Source organism: Ambystoma mexicanum, chromosome 6p (genome assembly GCF_040938575.1).
Source record: "Ambystoma mexicanum isolate Mex_15411 chromosome 6p, UKY_AmexF1_1, whole genome shotgun sequence".
Classification (NCBI taxonomy): Eukaryota; Metazoa; Chordata; class Amphibia; order Caudata; family Ambystomatidae; genus Ambystoma; species Ambystoma mexicanum.
Window position 1 is genome coordinate 78,476,168 of NC_090935.1, and position 13,910 is coordinate 78,490,077.

The 13,910-nt window shown below is 44.5% G+C and overlaps 1 protein-coding gene across 1 annotated transcript in view; it reads left to right on the forward strand.

The window, feature by feature from the left end:
- LOC138510676 (vomeronasal type-2 receptor 26-like) overlaps nucleotides 1–13,910 on the forward strand; it is a 236,911-nt gene that overhangs the window by 99,212 nt on the left and 123,789 nt on the right. Inside the window, exons 6-7 of the mRNA XM_069626456.1 lie at nucleotides 8,588–8,649; nucleotides 9,712–9,838. Of these exons, the coding sequence (XP_069482557.1) occupies nucleotides 8,588–8,649; nucleotides 9,712–9,838 (189 nt within the window). The remainder of the gene's footprint in view (nucleotides 1–8,587; nucleotides 8,650–9,711; nucleotides 9,839–13,910) is intronic.

Consider the following 13,910-nt stretch of genomic DNA (forward strand, 5'->3'; position numbering starts at 1 on the left):
CATCTTTGGATTGCAACCTTCGTAATCAGCCATCTACAAAATTGTATCTTACCTAATTGGAACTTTGGACAATTGCTTGAAGATCTGTGCCACCACATCATTGAATCCATCTATGGACTAGGGTTTTTTTCTGCCTTTGGGCTTTTTCCCTAGAATCAAGGCTGGCCCCTGGAATCCCCCTAGGGCAGGTACCCACTTCTGTCACAGTGGCATCCGGAGGGGCCAGATCTTATCTACAGGAGAAAAAGAAGGTTAAAACACCCAAAGTTTCTACAAAGAAGAAATAATGCAAAAAGAAAGAGGCAGCACAGCTGGTACAAACCTCTGAGGATTCAGGTGAGGAGAAGGGGGAGGTAGACTCGGATCTTGACAACTGTATCCTTATAGTCCATGCGTCTGGTTAGCCAGAAGAATAGGGGTGTGTATGACTCCCTGCCAGAAAACTCTAAAGTATATTACATGGACAGTGTTCTTGTCAATGGCAAGGATACTCCTGCCAGGAGAGACACTGGGGCCAGCAGAACAGTAGTGGATGGAAGCTTTTTCAAACCTGAGGATGTTGCTAAGGCACCCAAAGGCCCCACTAAACTTTCTGGAGGTCCTGTCCAGTTGGTTCCTATTCTACCAGCCCTCATTCAGTGTAATAACATGACCGCTCTCCCCTTCATCCCTCAAATGTTGGACCTTACCAAGAAGTCCCACTTCCAGCTAAACCTCCTCAGAGGCATTCTCCCTACATCACCTTCCAGGAGAAGCTCAATGTCTCCAGAGCTCTAGTCCTCTCTAGGCTGAACTACAGCAGTCTATTTTGCAATCTCCCTCTTTCCTCCCTACACCCCTTCAGCTAATCTAGAATAGGGCTGCAAGACTTATCATTGGTCTTAAGCCCAAGGACTGTATCTCTCAAGCCCTAAAAGCTCTTCACTGGCTCCTGGTGGCTGCAAATATTAAATTCAAGACTCTGCATCATCCACAAGGCTTTCTGAGACTTGGGACCACGCTATCTCCAACTATCCCTACCTAAATACTCCCCTGCTAGAGCCCTCTGCTCCTCTAACTCAAACTCTTTGATTGTCATACACTTCTCCATGCAGACAATGGGGGGCAGGTCTCTCTCCTCAGCTGGTGCTTCATTAAGTTCTGTAAACTGCTCAAAACTCTGCTCATCTCTACCTCTTTCCCTCTTCCCCTTCCCTGCTAATCACCCCACTGTCGCTGATACGGGTGGACTGGTGCCCCTGAATCTCACACGATACTCGGCCCTCCTACCCAGTCGATACCAGCACCTCCCCCACATTGCACTCCCCCTGCGGACCCCTGCCTGGCAGCTCTACATTCCACCCTTAGGAGTCGCCCACACTAGCACTTAGTCTCAGGGCTCCTCCTGGCTCCCCTTAGCACTTCTCTCCCAGGCCTCCACCCGCACGTGTCCATTCCTTGCCCCCTTCACCCATCCCTGTGTCCTGGACTTTTTTACTGCACTTGCACATCTGAAAACCACAAGGCCTAGTAGGACCACGACTGTACATATACTGTTTTTGCCAATGTTATTTCTCTCCCTGGTTCCCTTTCCATTTAGCCTTGTGGTGCTTATAAACACAATTCTGATGTATAAGTGCTTATCAAATCCTCAATAAAATACATTTTAAAAAATAAATATGAATTACATTTTAGCCAAAACAATGAAATTGGATGATGATCCTGCCGCAGGAGGGCAGAGACTCGAGAAGCGTGAGATAAAAAATGTGTCAATGTCTTACCATATGCTAAAAAAGGGACTTCAGAAGGAAGTCCAGCACAATTTAGATAAAGTGGTAGGGATAGAGGGCAAGAGTTGGCTGGAAATTCAAGAACACATTGTATATCTTTGTAAGAGGAGGCAAGAAAAAAGAAAAGGAGAGTATAGAACTTTCACAAAAAACAGAAGCCAAGCTTGTTCCGAAAAGGGGCAGTCAGAGACGTCTTTATGGGAGGGCAACAGGGGCACTTGCCTTGGGCCCACACCTTGGAGGGGGCCCCAAGAAAGAGTCTTGTTTTTTTTTATAAAAGTCAGTTTCCCTAAATTGACAAAATTAAGTATCCCACATCAGGATTTTCTATGGTGTGTTGCTAAGGCTAAACATATTTTCTGTCTGTTGTTGACAAGTACATTTTGTTCAGATCTTTTCATCCTGTAATGCTATGTTCACTGTGGTATACATGGTTTGCGTGGCACAACAACTGTGGCATTCTCACCTTCTATTGGGTATTATATTAATCATTTGCAATAGCCAAAGTTGAAATACATATGGATACAGTTGAGTGTCCCGGTGGTTCAGAGGATAGCTCAGAGTGTTAAGCACTCATTGCAAAGATATGCGTTCACATGCAAGATTACAATACCAAATTCCAGTAAGGCAGACTCAGTTTTCCAATGTATGAAGTTGTTAAGCCTGCATGTAAATGTACATTGTTCTATAGCACCCCAGGTGCTATCATCACCAATGTACCTGCACTGGATACTGGTTGCTATAGAAACTAACATACCATCAATATGGTGATGGTCTAGAAATTGGTTTGTTTAGATGGGGAGTTGTAAAACCTAGGCAGGCACCTCCAATGATGACACTAAAGTGTTAGAGGTGGTTAACTATCTGAATTCCAGACTATGGAACCAAAGCATTCATGCTTAGATCCTGGCTTTGCCAGCAGACGAGACAGTGATCCTGGACACATTTTATATCACTGACAGTACTGTACTGCCTTCTATGAAAAGGTTTTCTTCTCACATACTGGTGGCATTGTTTGGCCAATTACCTGATCTTTCCTATCATGTAGGGCATTTGAGTGGAAGGAGTTCTAGACAGAAGAGAGCAGATCAGATATTGCAAGCTTCTTACCAGCATATTTTAAGGTTTGCTTATGTGACAACAAAACGGTTTTTCTGCACATTTTTAAATACCATTGCACAAGCCTGTGTTTGGGGTGTATTTAAAGCTTTACAATACAAAAGAGAAACCTATCTGAAATCTTTTAAGATCACATCCATTAGTATGCTGGTATTTATATACTTTCCTTGATGATGGAGACAATGAAGCTAGAATCGTTCCCATTTTGAATAATATATTTCTATAACATTTTGTTTTTTAAATGTTTATATTGGGTTATGTGATTTTCATATTTTCCAATTCAGTTCTGTAAATACTAGAAAATAAATTAGTAAGACCACAAATTGTGGGTACGAATCCCAGCTTCACCTCTTAATCAATGTTTATTATTTAATCTTGTATTTCCTCACTTGTCAAAATTGCAAGTCCCTAATAATTTCAAAATTGTCAGCCCTTTAGAGTGATTTCATTCTCAGGGTACGATCTTTAAAAAAGACTCATTCATGGTTTCACTGGCTATATATAGTGTTGCTTGCTCTATAATGATAGTGAGCATTGATATATTTCACACCACAGCCACCTGTTACTTTGCTCTCGAACGGCGACACTGCTTGAAAACCATGTCCCACTACTAATCTCAGTTTGTCTGGATACAGAGACCTTCCTGGTATCTTCCAATCGTCATCCACTCTCTATGCTATGGTATGTGTAGTTTGATCCTTGCTTCCCATTGTTCATCTGTATCCATGCTTGAGCACTTTTGCTGTCTCTGAGGCAGCTAATCTCAGACTATTCTGGATTATGTGTATCTTTGTCATAAAATCTGTGTGCTGCAGGTATACTATGTCCAGTATACCTTCCACGTGGCTGCTTTTGATTAAATGTTTGCTGTACCTATGCTTGAACACAAGTACCCTCACGTAGACTGCTAATGTTGCCCTTGAAACGCTACTTGTTTAACACTCTGATTACAATATTAATGAAGAGTGTAAGGTATCTGAAAGGAAGTTTACTGTGCATATTTTGATCTCTGCCAGACAGCATATCAAGCTATGGGTGGTTATCGTGATATAGGGTGGGGCGCACTAGATATAGAAATATCCTTTAATTCCCTTGGTCTGGTGGAGGGGGGCCCCCAAGGTGTCCGTGCCCCGGGCCCCCAAAGTGCTTAAGATGGCCCTGGGGGCAGTAATAACCATCTCCATGGAGGGACAGCATGGGCAATTGGGACAACATGGACAGAGTGAATTGGGTATGACTCAGGGTTGGATGGACGGGTAAGCCCCAGGTCCAAGGCAATTGAGAGGGTTTGAGAGGGGCAGAGGAGGATTTCCGTGAGGAAGTGGGTCATTTGGCAGGTTTGGAGGAATAGGCCCCCGGCTTAATGGGCGAATGGGAAAAATTATGGAGGGTTCTATGGAATTCAATTTTGGTTGTGCAGAAGGTTGTGACACGTGTCACGAGATTGTCGAGACAGGTCACAGTGTGTTAACATGGGAGCTCAGCAGATGCAATCACAGACTGTGTCGTATACCCCAGGCTCTGTGCAATCGCAGCAGGCATGGGTTGAATATACCCCAGCGAGTGGTGATGCACAGACCTATGGGATCCCACCAACCATACCAGCACATGCACTGGCACAGACATGGGAGAAAAATACTTTACCCCACGGTATGGTTGTTCATTACAATGGAACAAGTGTTTTTGAAGGGAGTCCTTTTACACGCCCGAGTGCTAATATGTACCAGAGATAGGACTGACCACAAGGGTCTATGATGTTCCAGTCCTGTCATTACCACTGATCCTGAGGTAGAACCCTGGATAGGTGTGCAGGTAGTTGACCAAATGTTCTCATTCATGGTCCACATATGGGCTACAAAATCTTGCATTAAAGAAGGGAGTTCCCCTTGACAGGCAAAACAATGGACACACAGGGATTCTCTGGGGCTATCCTCTGGGTTCCTTATACTGAAGATCTACATATCAATATAGGTACACAAAATGTATCTGTTAGGGAGAATTCTCCAGAATTGCTAATTTCCCTTACCTACTGAGTCCCTCAGCAGCTTTGCTGGATTTCTAGGATTTATATTTTTCACCTGGTAAGAGTATGAGCCTTTTGCCCCACTATTATATGTATTTTTCTGTGTGTGTTAAACATTTTCTTGTGTTCATAGACTGTGGCGCCTCACCTTCTCCACTGGCATCATATTTTTACTATGTGTTACACAGCACCTTCAGTGAAGAGACACAGGGTTGTCTTTTAGACTTCGCAACTCAGACTCCCTTTTCTGGGACTGACTACTGTCTCCCAGAACATGTACTGTCTCCCAGAACATTGACTTTATTAGTCTCTTTGAATCCACAGACCCAGGACAAACTATCTTACATAGAGTACTGGAAAGGGTTAATACTTATCCCTTTTTGCCTGTTTCTCTTGGAATACCGCGGTTATCTTAAATAACCCTGGTATTGTTTTAGGCTATCTTGGTAGCTTCGAACTTAAACCTGCTAGACCATATACGTTTTTATACGGATCCGGCTGGATTATTTGCCATTTCTTTTTGAAAATGTTTTTCTCGTATTTTACTCTGCGTGCCAAACCAGGTTTGGTTCCTTTGTCCACTGTCTTTCGCGGGCTTGTACACAGAAGCCCTCCTTAGGTGCCTGTATGTCTGGGGAGACAGGAGGTGAGGGAGGGGTTTAGGACTCCCTGCACATGGTCTCCATTGAGACCCTTTGTAACGCTCACCTGGTTCCCCCGGAGGCGCAGGTCTGGATCTGGCGAGGATACTGTCTTCAGTGTTAGGCGCAGGGTTCGTTTTGCTCCCGGACTGGGCCCCCTTCCCACCGACAGTTTAAGCTGAAGAGTGAGATGTCTGCAAGGGTAAACCAAGGTATTAGTGTTTGGAAGGTTCGGAAAGTTCCTAGCCCCTCTCGCCCTTTCTTTCCCCGTGGAACTGGGTTGATATTGTGCTTACCTTATATAGATAAATGCCGGGCTCTCCATCCTGCGTCTTGTGCAGGGGCGCTGGGTCCAGTTGCTTCACTGGATGCGAGCTCTGCCTCTTGATAGCAGAGGATTTGCTGAGAGCGAAGACGCCGTTAATGCACGAGCGTGCCTTGTAAGTAATAAAGTTCCTTTTTGATTGTTCTCTTCTCTTTCAAAAGTCTTAAGTATTTAAAGTCTATGTCTTTTCCTTTTCAGATGCTGTGGCGATGAAGATTATCCTTCTAATGGCACGTAAGTAGAAAGACTGTACTAGCGCTGTAGAATGCACCGTAATGTCTCTTTTGTCTTTGCAGGTGCCGAGGTGCAGCGCGAACAGATTGGAAGCAAACGTAACACAGGTAAGCAGTCTTGTAACTAAGCGTTACTAACCGAAGTATCTTGCCTTGCAGGTGCCGGAATGCAGCGCGAGCTGAGTTGGAGCGGGCGTAACACAGGTAAGCAGACTTTGTAGTAAAATATTACTGACCAATGTTCTTTCTCTTTGCAGATGTCGGATGCCGGAAGAGAAAGGCAGAAAAAGGCGCTTTGGATGCTGCCTTTACTTTAGCCTAACCTGTGCCTTTGTCTTGCAGGAGCTGTTGAAGACTGAAGAAGACTGAAGGTTGGGTCCCAGCAGGTTATTTCGTATTCACAGGATCTGGAGCTGGAGGTTTCCTGGAGCTAACGCGGTGAGCGTCCTGCTGCAGATGCAGAATAACGCGAAGCACGTGAAACCAATCGGGTGTGGTTTAAATAGCCTTCTGTAGTGCTTAGGCGTCTTCTTCCACGGCCCCACCCAGGTAAGAAAAGAGTTCCAGATTTCTAGAAGAGTTCCTGTGTTCTGCTTCTAGGGAGTGCCTCCTGCTCCACCCACACAGAAAAAGTAGTCCCAGGCAGAGAAGGATCAGGAGACCAGCTAGCTGGTAAGTAAGCAGCATGGTCTGCTACAGGTAGGTCCACCAAGCACTCTTATCTAATATGAGCCCGGCGCTTCCAGTGCCGGGACCAGTCACCATCATGAGCCTGGCGCCACTGGCGCCAGGACAAGGTCCAGAGGGTCCCTATAGGGACTGGCTGGTTCCTGGGATCAGAGTCATGGGCCTGCTTCCAAGGTCGTGGGGCAAGTCCTGACCCCTTGGAAGCAGGGATCATGACACCCATGTCGCACTCTGAAATGATTGGCAGTAGTGACTGTCCTGGCGGGACAGACACCGTATTGTGTGATTGACAGCCAGGATGTGTGAATGGGGAAAAGTGCAAAAAAAACAAGTCTCTGGGGCTGGAAAGGCAGAGTCGCTACTGGAACGAGAGAACCAAGGAGGAGCTGACAGAAGAGGACCCTTACAATGACTGAACCGCCCGGTGAAGCCCTGCTGCAGGTCCGAATCTTCATATTCCAACAACAGGGAAAATCTGCAAGGAATCTTCTCACCTTGAGCTGATGGGACCAACCAGTGCACCCAAACTCAAAGCCAGTCCTCCCTCCTCTGGTCGAATTTGCTGTGCAGAGCTACAGTGAAGCAGATAGCCAGGAAGGTTGGACCTGCTTGGATTTTAGGGAGCACACCTTTTATTTGTTGCTTTGCTCTGCAGCTGGTTTCTTCCCTGGCCAGTGCAGGACCCTCCAGTCTTCCTACTTCGTGTCAGTCTGACAGTCGCTTCAGGAACCGTGACCCTGCAGGACCTGCCAGGAACGTCCACCTCAACTACAGCGGCTTCTCCATTTTAAGGTACTGTTCGAATCCATTTGTTCATTTCTTTCAGCCACGGTGAAGGTGTGTGAAACCTTTCGCCAATCCAAGGGCTTGTCCTTCTCTACTCTTTAAACTAACTTTTCTGCCGACCATCTCCGTCCGGAACTCTTGGCAAAGACTTAACCGCGAACTACCCTGAACTGTGTGATCTTGAGCAAAATACTTTTGTCCTAGTGACTTTGGCGCTAAGTCTTTTTGATTTGATTCCCTCACTGTAGTTCCTTTTTCTAGATTGCCCTGCTTATTTACCTATTGGTGCTCTTCAATTTTTGTCTAACTTTGTCTTTCCCTCCCTTTTAAATTATTGGAGTGCCATTTTGTTCCCACTTCATTTCTGAGCTTAACTTGTCCAAAATCTATTGGGGGTAGTGTGGTGTATTAAGTGTCTGATTTTTCAACTGCTTTACTTTAATGTAATACAATTGATGTGTAAATAAATTTATATTCTTTTACTCAGAAACCTTGAGTGAGTTTTGGTTTGAATCATAGTAATTGCTGTCCTTTTTTTTAACTATTGATACTGCTCACTTGCTCTTGAGATAAGTCTGGCTGCTCAGCCATCGCTACCACTTCACTGTGTAATACAGGCTTGTACCAAAGGTATATTTGTACTGTCAATTGTAGTCCTAATTGTGTGTGGTGTTCCCAAAGGATACTGCATATAATTCTGCCTAACAGTAGCTGTCCCTTTGTTGTACATATACCCCAGCAAAATTCTGGGTAGAGTCCTCTTGAGCAAGTTGTATATGTCGATTGCTTTCACGGAGGAAGGTATAGTATGCTCAATTCTAGATTTGAATCCGGTAAGATAAGCAGCGCTTTTGCATGCATATTATATTGCGATCAGGGGAGTGCCTGTGCATTCAACTTTTTTTCTTTATGGGGTAATGGTTTTGTTGAGTTGGATCTCAGCGATCAGAATTTAGACATGGCGGGTTGCAATTGAGTTTTTGTTTTGGCCTGTTGTGTCACAGGAAGTAACTCCAGGCACCATTGTTACGATTCGTTTAGAGGCAGTAGTGATCAAGATGAACAGGTTGGTTCTCTCAGACAAAGATGAGGAATGCGGTGAGTGTATCACAGTGCTGTGCATCAATCCCACCTTATAGCTAAGGGACGTGCCCGGTGATCAATTGTTTGAATACACTGAAGACACAGGAGAGATGGTCTTTGAGATTGGGGTGCCTTTCCAGACAGTGATAGAGGAAAGGGAAGTACCACACACCATGCTCATCGTTAGAAATACATCACCACATTTCAAGGAGGATTAGCGAAAGGTGCCAGAACATTTCTGGATCAGCAATCCTCATGATGTGGGGCAGCTAAAGAGTGTTTGAGCAGGGTGACTAAAATTGAAACCTGCAATATTACCACTGGTTAAGCAGTACTCCATGTCTAGAGAAGCAGACAAAAGGATTTAGGAGTCCATTAAGGCATAATACAACCTTATGTGTCCCCATGTAACAGGGCCATCCAGCCTGTGAAGAAAGAAAAGGGGTCCAGCTAGAGGATGGTCCAGTTTTTTTGCCCCTCAATAATATTGTTGAGGTACAATTTACAATTGTACCTAATCCTGCTACCATTCTCTGCAACAACCCTACTGGGTCGACCCACGTTCCAGTGATTGATTTAAAAAATGCATTTTTCTCAGTCCCCTAATAGCATCATTCTCAGTACCCATCATTTACGTATCATGGTCAGAGATTTGAGCACACAGGGTTGCCCCAGGAGCACTGTGAATCTATGAGTGACTTTAACAGGGTGGTTCAAATGGATTTGGGGAATATTGTATCCTGTACTGTAATTCAGTACGTGGATGATTTCTTCATCTATTAGCACTTCAGAGGTACAGTGTCGAGGAGATGCAATAACGCTGCTCACCCTGCTTGCAGAGAAGCAGTACAAAGTGGACAAAGAACAATTGCACTACTGCCAGACAGAGGTAGTTTAATATGGGGCAAGTGATATCGCACGCAGGTAAGGTAATGCCAAAGAGAGCCACAACAGTACAAAATACGTCTCAGCCAGTCACGGTGAAACAAATGCAGCAGTTTCTGGGCCACTGTAACTATTTTAGATTGTGGATTTTTGATTCTAGTTACATGAGGCTCTTACTGCAGGAGCTTAAGGAAGCGCAGAAGGTGGACGGTCCGATAGAGTGGTCTGAAGAAACGGCAACTTGCTTTAGGGAGCTCAAGGCGGTGATCAGCAATGCTCTGGTCTTGGTGACCGCGAATTACAAAAAAACATTTTATGTGTTTTCACATTCGAATGGGCAGGTGATGACCGTAATCCTGACCCAGCAAACATGCAAATCCCTGTCCAAAGCATCTCCCAATTGGTTACGATTGATGGCCAAATGCTACTCTGCTTCTCTCCTCCTGGGGTTGCTGGGTCTTCACCCTCCACTGGTTCTGATTTTATCAGTCTACACTGGTGTCGCCTGGAGTGGATTGCAATCTTCTGTATACGTGTAGATAGACACAGATATACCTGACCTTCCCTATTCTTTCCTATGGCACACTTCTCTCAACTCTGGAACTCCTACAAGTGACACTGCAAGGTACTTATCTGGTCTGTGGCATGCATATTTTTAGGGTCCCTGCAGATATTCACCAAGCAAAGACTTTAAATTTGTATATTATACTCCTGCCTAGGATATACCTATTTATTCATTTATTTATTGCACCAAACCCAGGGGCATCACAGCATTAGTTACATGAGAATACTTGTTACACACCGTTTGGTTACATGAGGCAGAAAAACACATATAAGCAGTACATCAGGTACAAGGTGAAATTTGGACAATAGTCAAATTTGTCAAAGAGACAAGTTTTGATAATTTTCTTGAAACGTTGGTGAGATTGCTTGATGTGTTCCGGCAGAGTATTCCAAAGCGATGGTGTGACTATGGGGAAGCTGGAGCTACCCGCCCTTTTAATCTTATTGCGAGGAACATTCAAACGTGTGCTAGTGCAAGATCTTAAAATTCGAGGTAGGACTTTTTGGGTAATGGTAATGTGTATTTATAAAGCGCCTATACACAAGGCAAGTGTTTCAAAGCGCTCAAGGAGGGTGGGAACATGGGGAAAGACAACAGTCGAATCAGAGCCATTGAAATTCTGAGACGATAATAGTATGCACAGGCAGAGTAAGTACATATAATACAATTACAGTTGAGACACAGCAGATAGACCTGGTGGCGACTCTGCAGTTTTACCAAGTGAAATTAATGGGTGAAGACAGGGGAGAGCAGACAGACGATCTTCCGGCACAGTACAATTGGATTGTGCAAGTGCACAGACGTACACAGAGAGGGGGATGTCCAAGTGCACCCAGTCGGTAGGATCTGGGGTAAGTGCAGAGAGAGCAACTCTATTGTATAATTTCTCAAGTGCAGTGGGGGGGGGGGAGCTATTGAGGGCCCTGAGGCAAGTGCGAGAGAGGACTGGTGGGGGTGCTTGGGACTTGTGAGACTCTGCAGTACACCAGGCAGCCAGTCAGCTAGCTGTGAGGAAGAAGAGGGGGAGAGGGAAGAGCAGAGAGGTAGGTTAGCAGGGTAGGGGGAGAGAGAAGAAGGGGGAGAGGAGGTAGGTCTTGAGGAGTTTCTGGAATTTAAGAAGATCAGGCTCAAGGCGAAGGGCGGCAGTGAGGCTAATCTCCATCCAAATCTCTGCTTGGAGAACCAGCTCACTCACAGAAGGTTGGAGGTAGATGAGCGGAGGGCTCAAGAGGAACAGTATTTAGGTAGGCGTCACACTGTTATTTCAGTAAGTCGCAACGTCCTTCTGGATGCACTTGTGGGTCGTGGTAAGGGTTTTACAGAGGATTGTTGCTTTGACAGGGAGTTCATTAACTTATTTTCTGATGTGGGAGATGTGATCCTTATGTTTTAGACCGAGTGCTGCAGGTAACGCTTTGTTCTGGTGCAATTGCAATTTGGCAAGGTTTGTTGTCATTTTGCCTAAAAAGAGAATGTTGCAGTAGTCTAGTTTTGAATGGATCAAGGCCGGTGCTGTTAGCACCATGGTTGCCTCCAAACCCGTATCCGGGTCCGGGTAGTCGGAATGGGGACTTACCGGGTCATTCTGACCTTGGATGACCCGATAAGTCTCCATTCTGAAAAGCATTCCCATTCGAGCCCCCATAGGTCTCAATGGGAATGGGGAAGGCGCTAATAACGGGCCCGCAAATAGTGGGACCGTTATTAGCTCCATGGTCCCTTAGCGGCTCCCGCTAAGGGCGGCTGGTAAAACCAGCCGGCCTTAGCGGGACCCGCTAAGGGACCTCGGATTGCGGCAGTAGGGGGTAAACGGTACGAGCATCCTTACTGGTGCCGTTAACCCCTTAACGCCGCACTCGTAATGAGGCCCATTGATTTACACTGAATCTTCCTTTTCTATGCATTGTGTGTGCCCCCAACATCCCAGAAATAATCCTCTTGTCTTACATAATGCGACTCGAGCCAGACAGTATGCCGCAGATACTGGCACCTCTTGCGGTATAAACAGCCTTTTTTACTGTCCCAGAGTTATGGATCCGAGCAAAGATAATCCCAGTACACAAAAAGGGTTCCAGAGATTTTCTAGTAATTATAGATTTATATCTCTACTAGATGCTGTGGGCAAAATGTATGCCAAAGTACCCATGGGTCAGCTTACTAGTTGGATTGCGAACAATGCAGCAATCCATCACTTGCAAGCAGGTTTCCAAGATATGACTATAAAGCAAATATGACTCCAACACGCAGCAACTTTCCACAGGTTACATCTGGTAAGGTACGGTTCACTATATGAACTATATCCTGAAAAAAGCCAGGAAGGCTCACAAATTCTTAAAATGCTTATGGCACTATATGAATAGAACCCAGATTGGATATTAAATTACATTCCATTCATCACTTTGCATTTTATATTGAATATGAAGAGGTTCTACTTTTGTTTGATATGCAGGATGATGTCTCAGTGAATCTAATGACTTAATTAATGCAGACTGGGTATTGGTGAGCTTTTTTATTTCAATTAATGTGTCAATCCTAAAAATACTAATTTGGTAAGGTCTTGCTTAGAGTAAGGGTAAAGCATTTTATTGCACACACATAGTCCTTAAGAAATTGGCAGTGGATCCTAGGCAAGGCAATGGAATATTGTTGTGCTGAAGCGTCAACAGTACGCTGACCCTGCCAAGCGTTTTTCTAAACATGTTTTAACTTCATTGTTGAATAAGATAAACTCATTTTAATTTATATTCAAGGTATTTATGGTAATTATGGTAATTATGGAGCACGGTAAATATATATGTTATCATTTAAGTCTTCTGTAATGTATTCCATTAGTAAAACTATTGTTTTCTGATTATAATGATCTATTTTTACATGTGGGAGCAAAATTAATTTAAATAGATGCAATAAAAAATACATTTGCATAAAGATGTCCAAAAAGATGCACAATGATTTGCTTGTGCTTATAATTGTATTCATTTGTATTCAATTGTATAATTGTGTAGTTATGGTTAAGTTGCTAATCCCATAGGAAGAGCACTTTTTGGGCGGCTTATAACTTCACTCCCCCTGGACGAAACCACACCAAACTTTGCAAAAAAAATATATGGCCCACACTGAATTGCAAAGTTTGGTGAGGTTTGGTTCAGGGGGGGCAAAGTTATAGGGGGGAGTCCCAAAATGTCTTTTTTTTTTTCCCATAGACTGAATGGGGAAAGAACTTGGCTCACGCCTACAGCCCAAACCGCTGGACGGATTTTCACTAAATTTTGCTTTTGTAAAATTTCGTGAAAATCCATCCAGTAGTTTATTACAGGACACCGATTGGCTAATCAGCTTGCGTCATGTCCGCAGACACGCGACCTATCCTCTGATTGGCTGGAATGAAGCGTGAGGTGCGTCGTATTGTTTTGATGCGCCCGCTATCTTTGATCCGCGGACATCTGTGGACAGCACGGCTTCGAACGAGGGAGAAATACAACTTTGGCAAGTGCGTTGTTGTGTAAGAGTGCTTGGGGAGGGTGGGGGAGTAAGAGATGGGTCAAATGCTGTATTTGTTTAGGTGCCAGGCACCCCTGGTGTGTTTGTCATGTCCGCGGTCACCGCGGCTGTCCGCGGACATAAAAAATGCAATACTGTAGCCCATATAACCAGTTAAAATGTTTGATTCACTTTAACCCTCTTTAGAGCAGACTTAATAAAAGATAAAGCGACCTTCAAGACCAATTCCACCTCATTGGATCATGTCCAAGTGTTCCTGAAACGCATATTATTTTGCATATTATTTATCCAAGTCT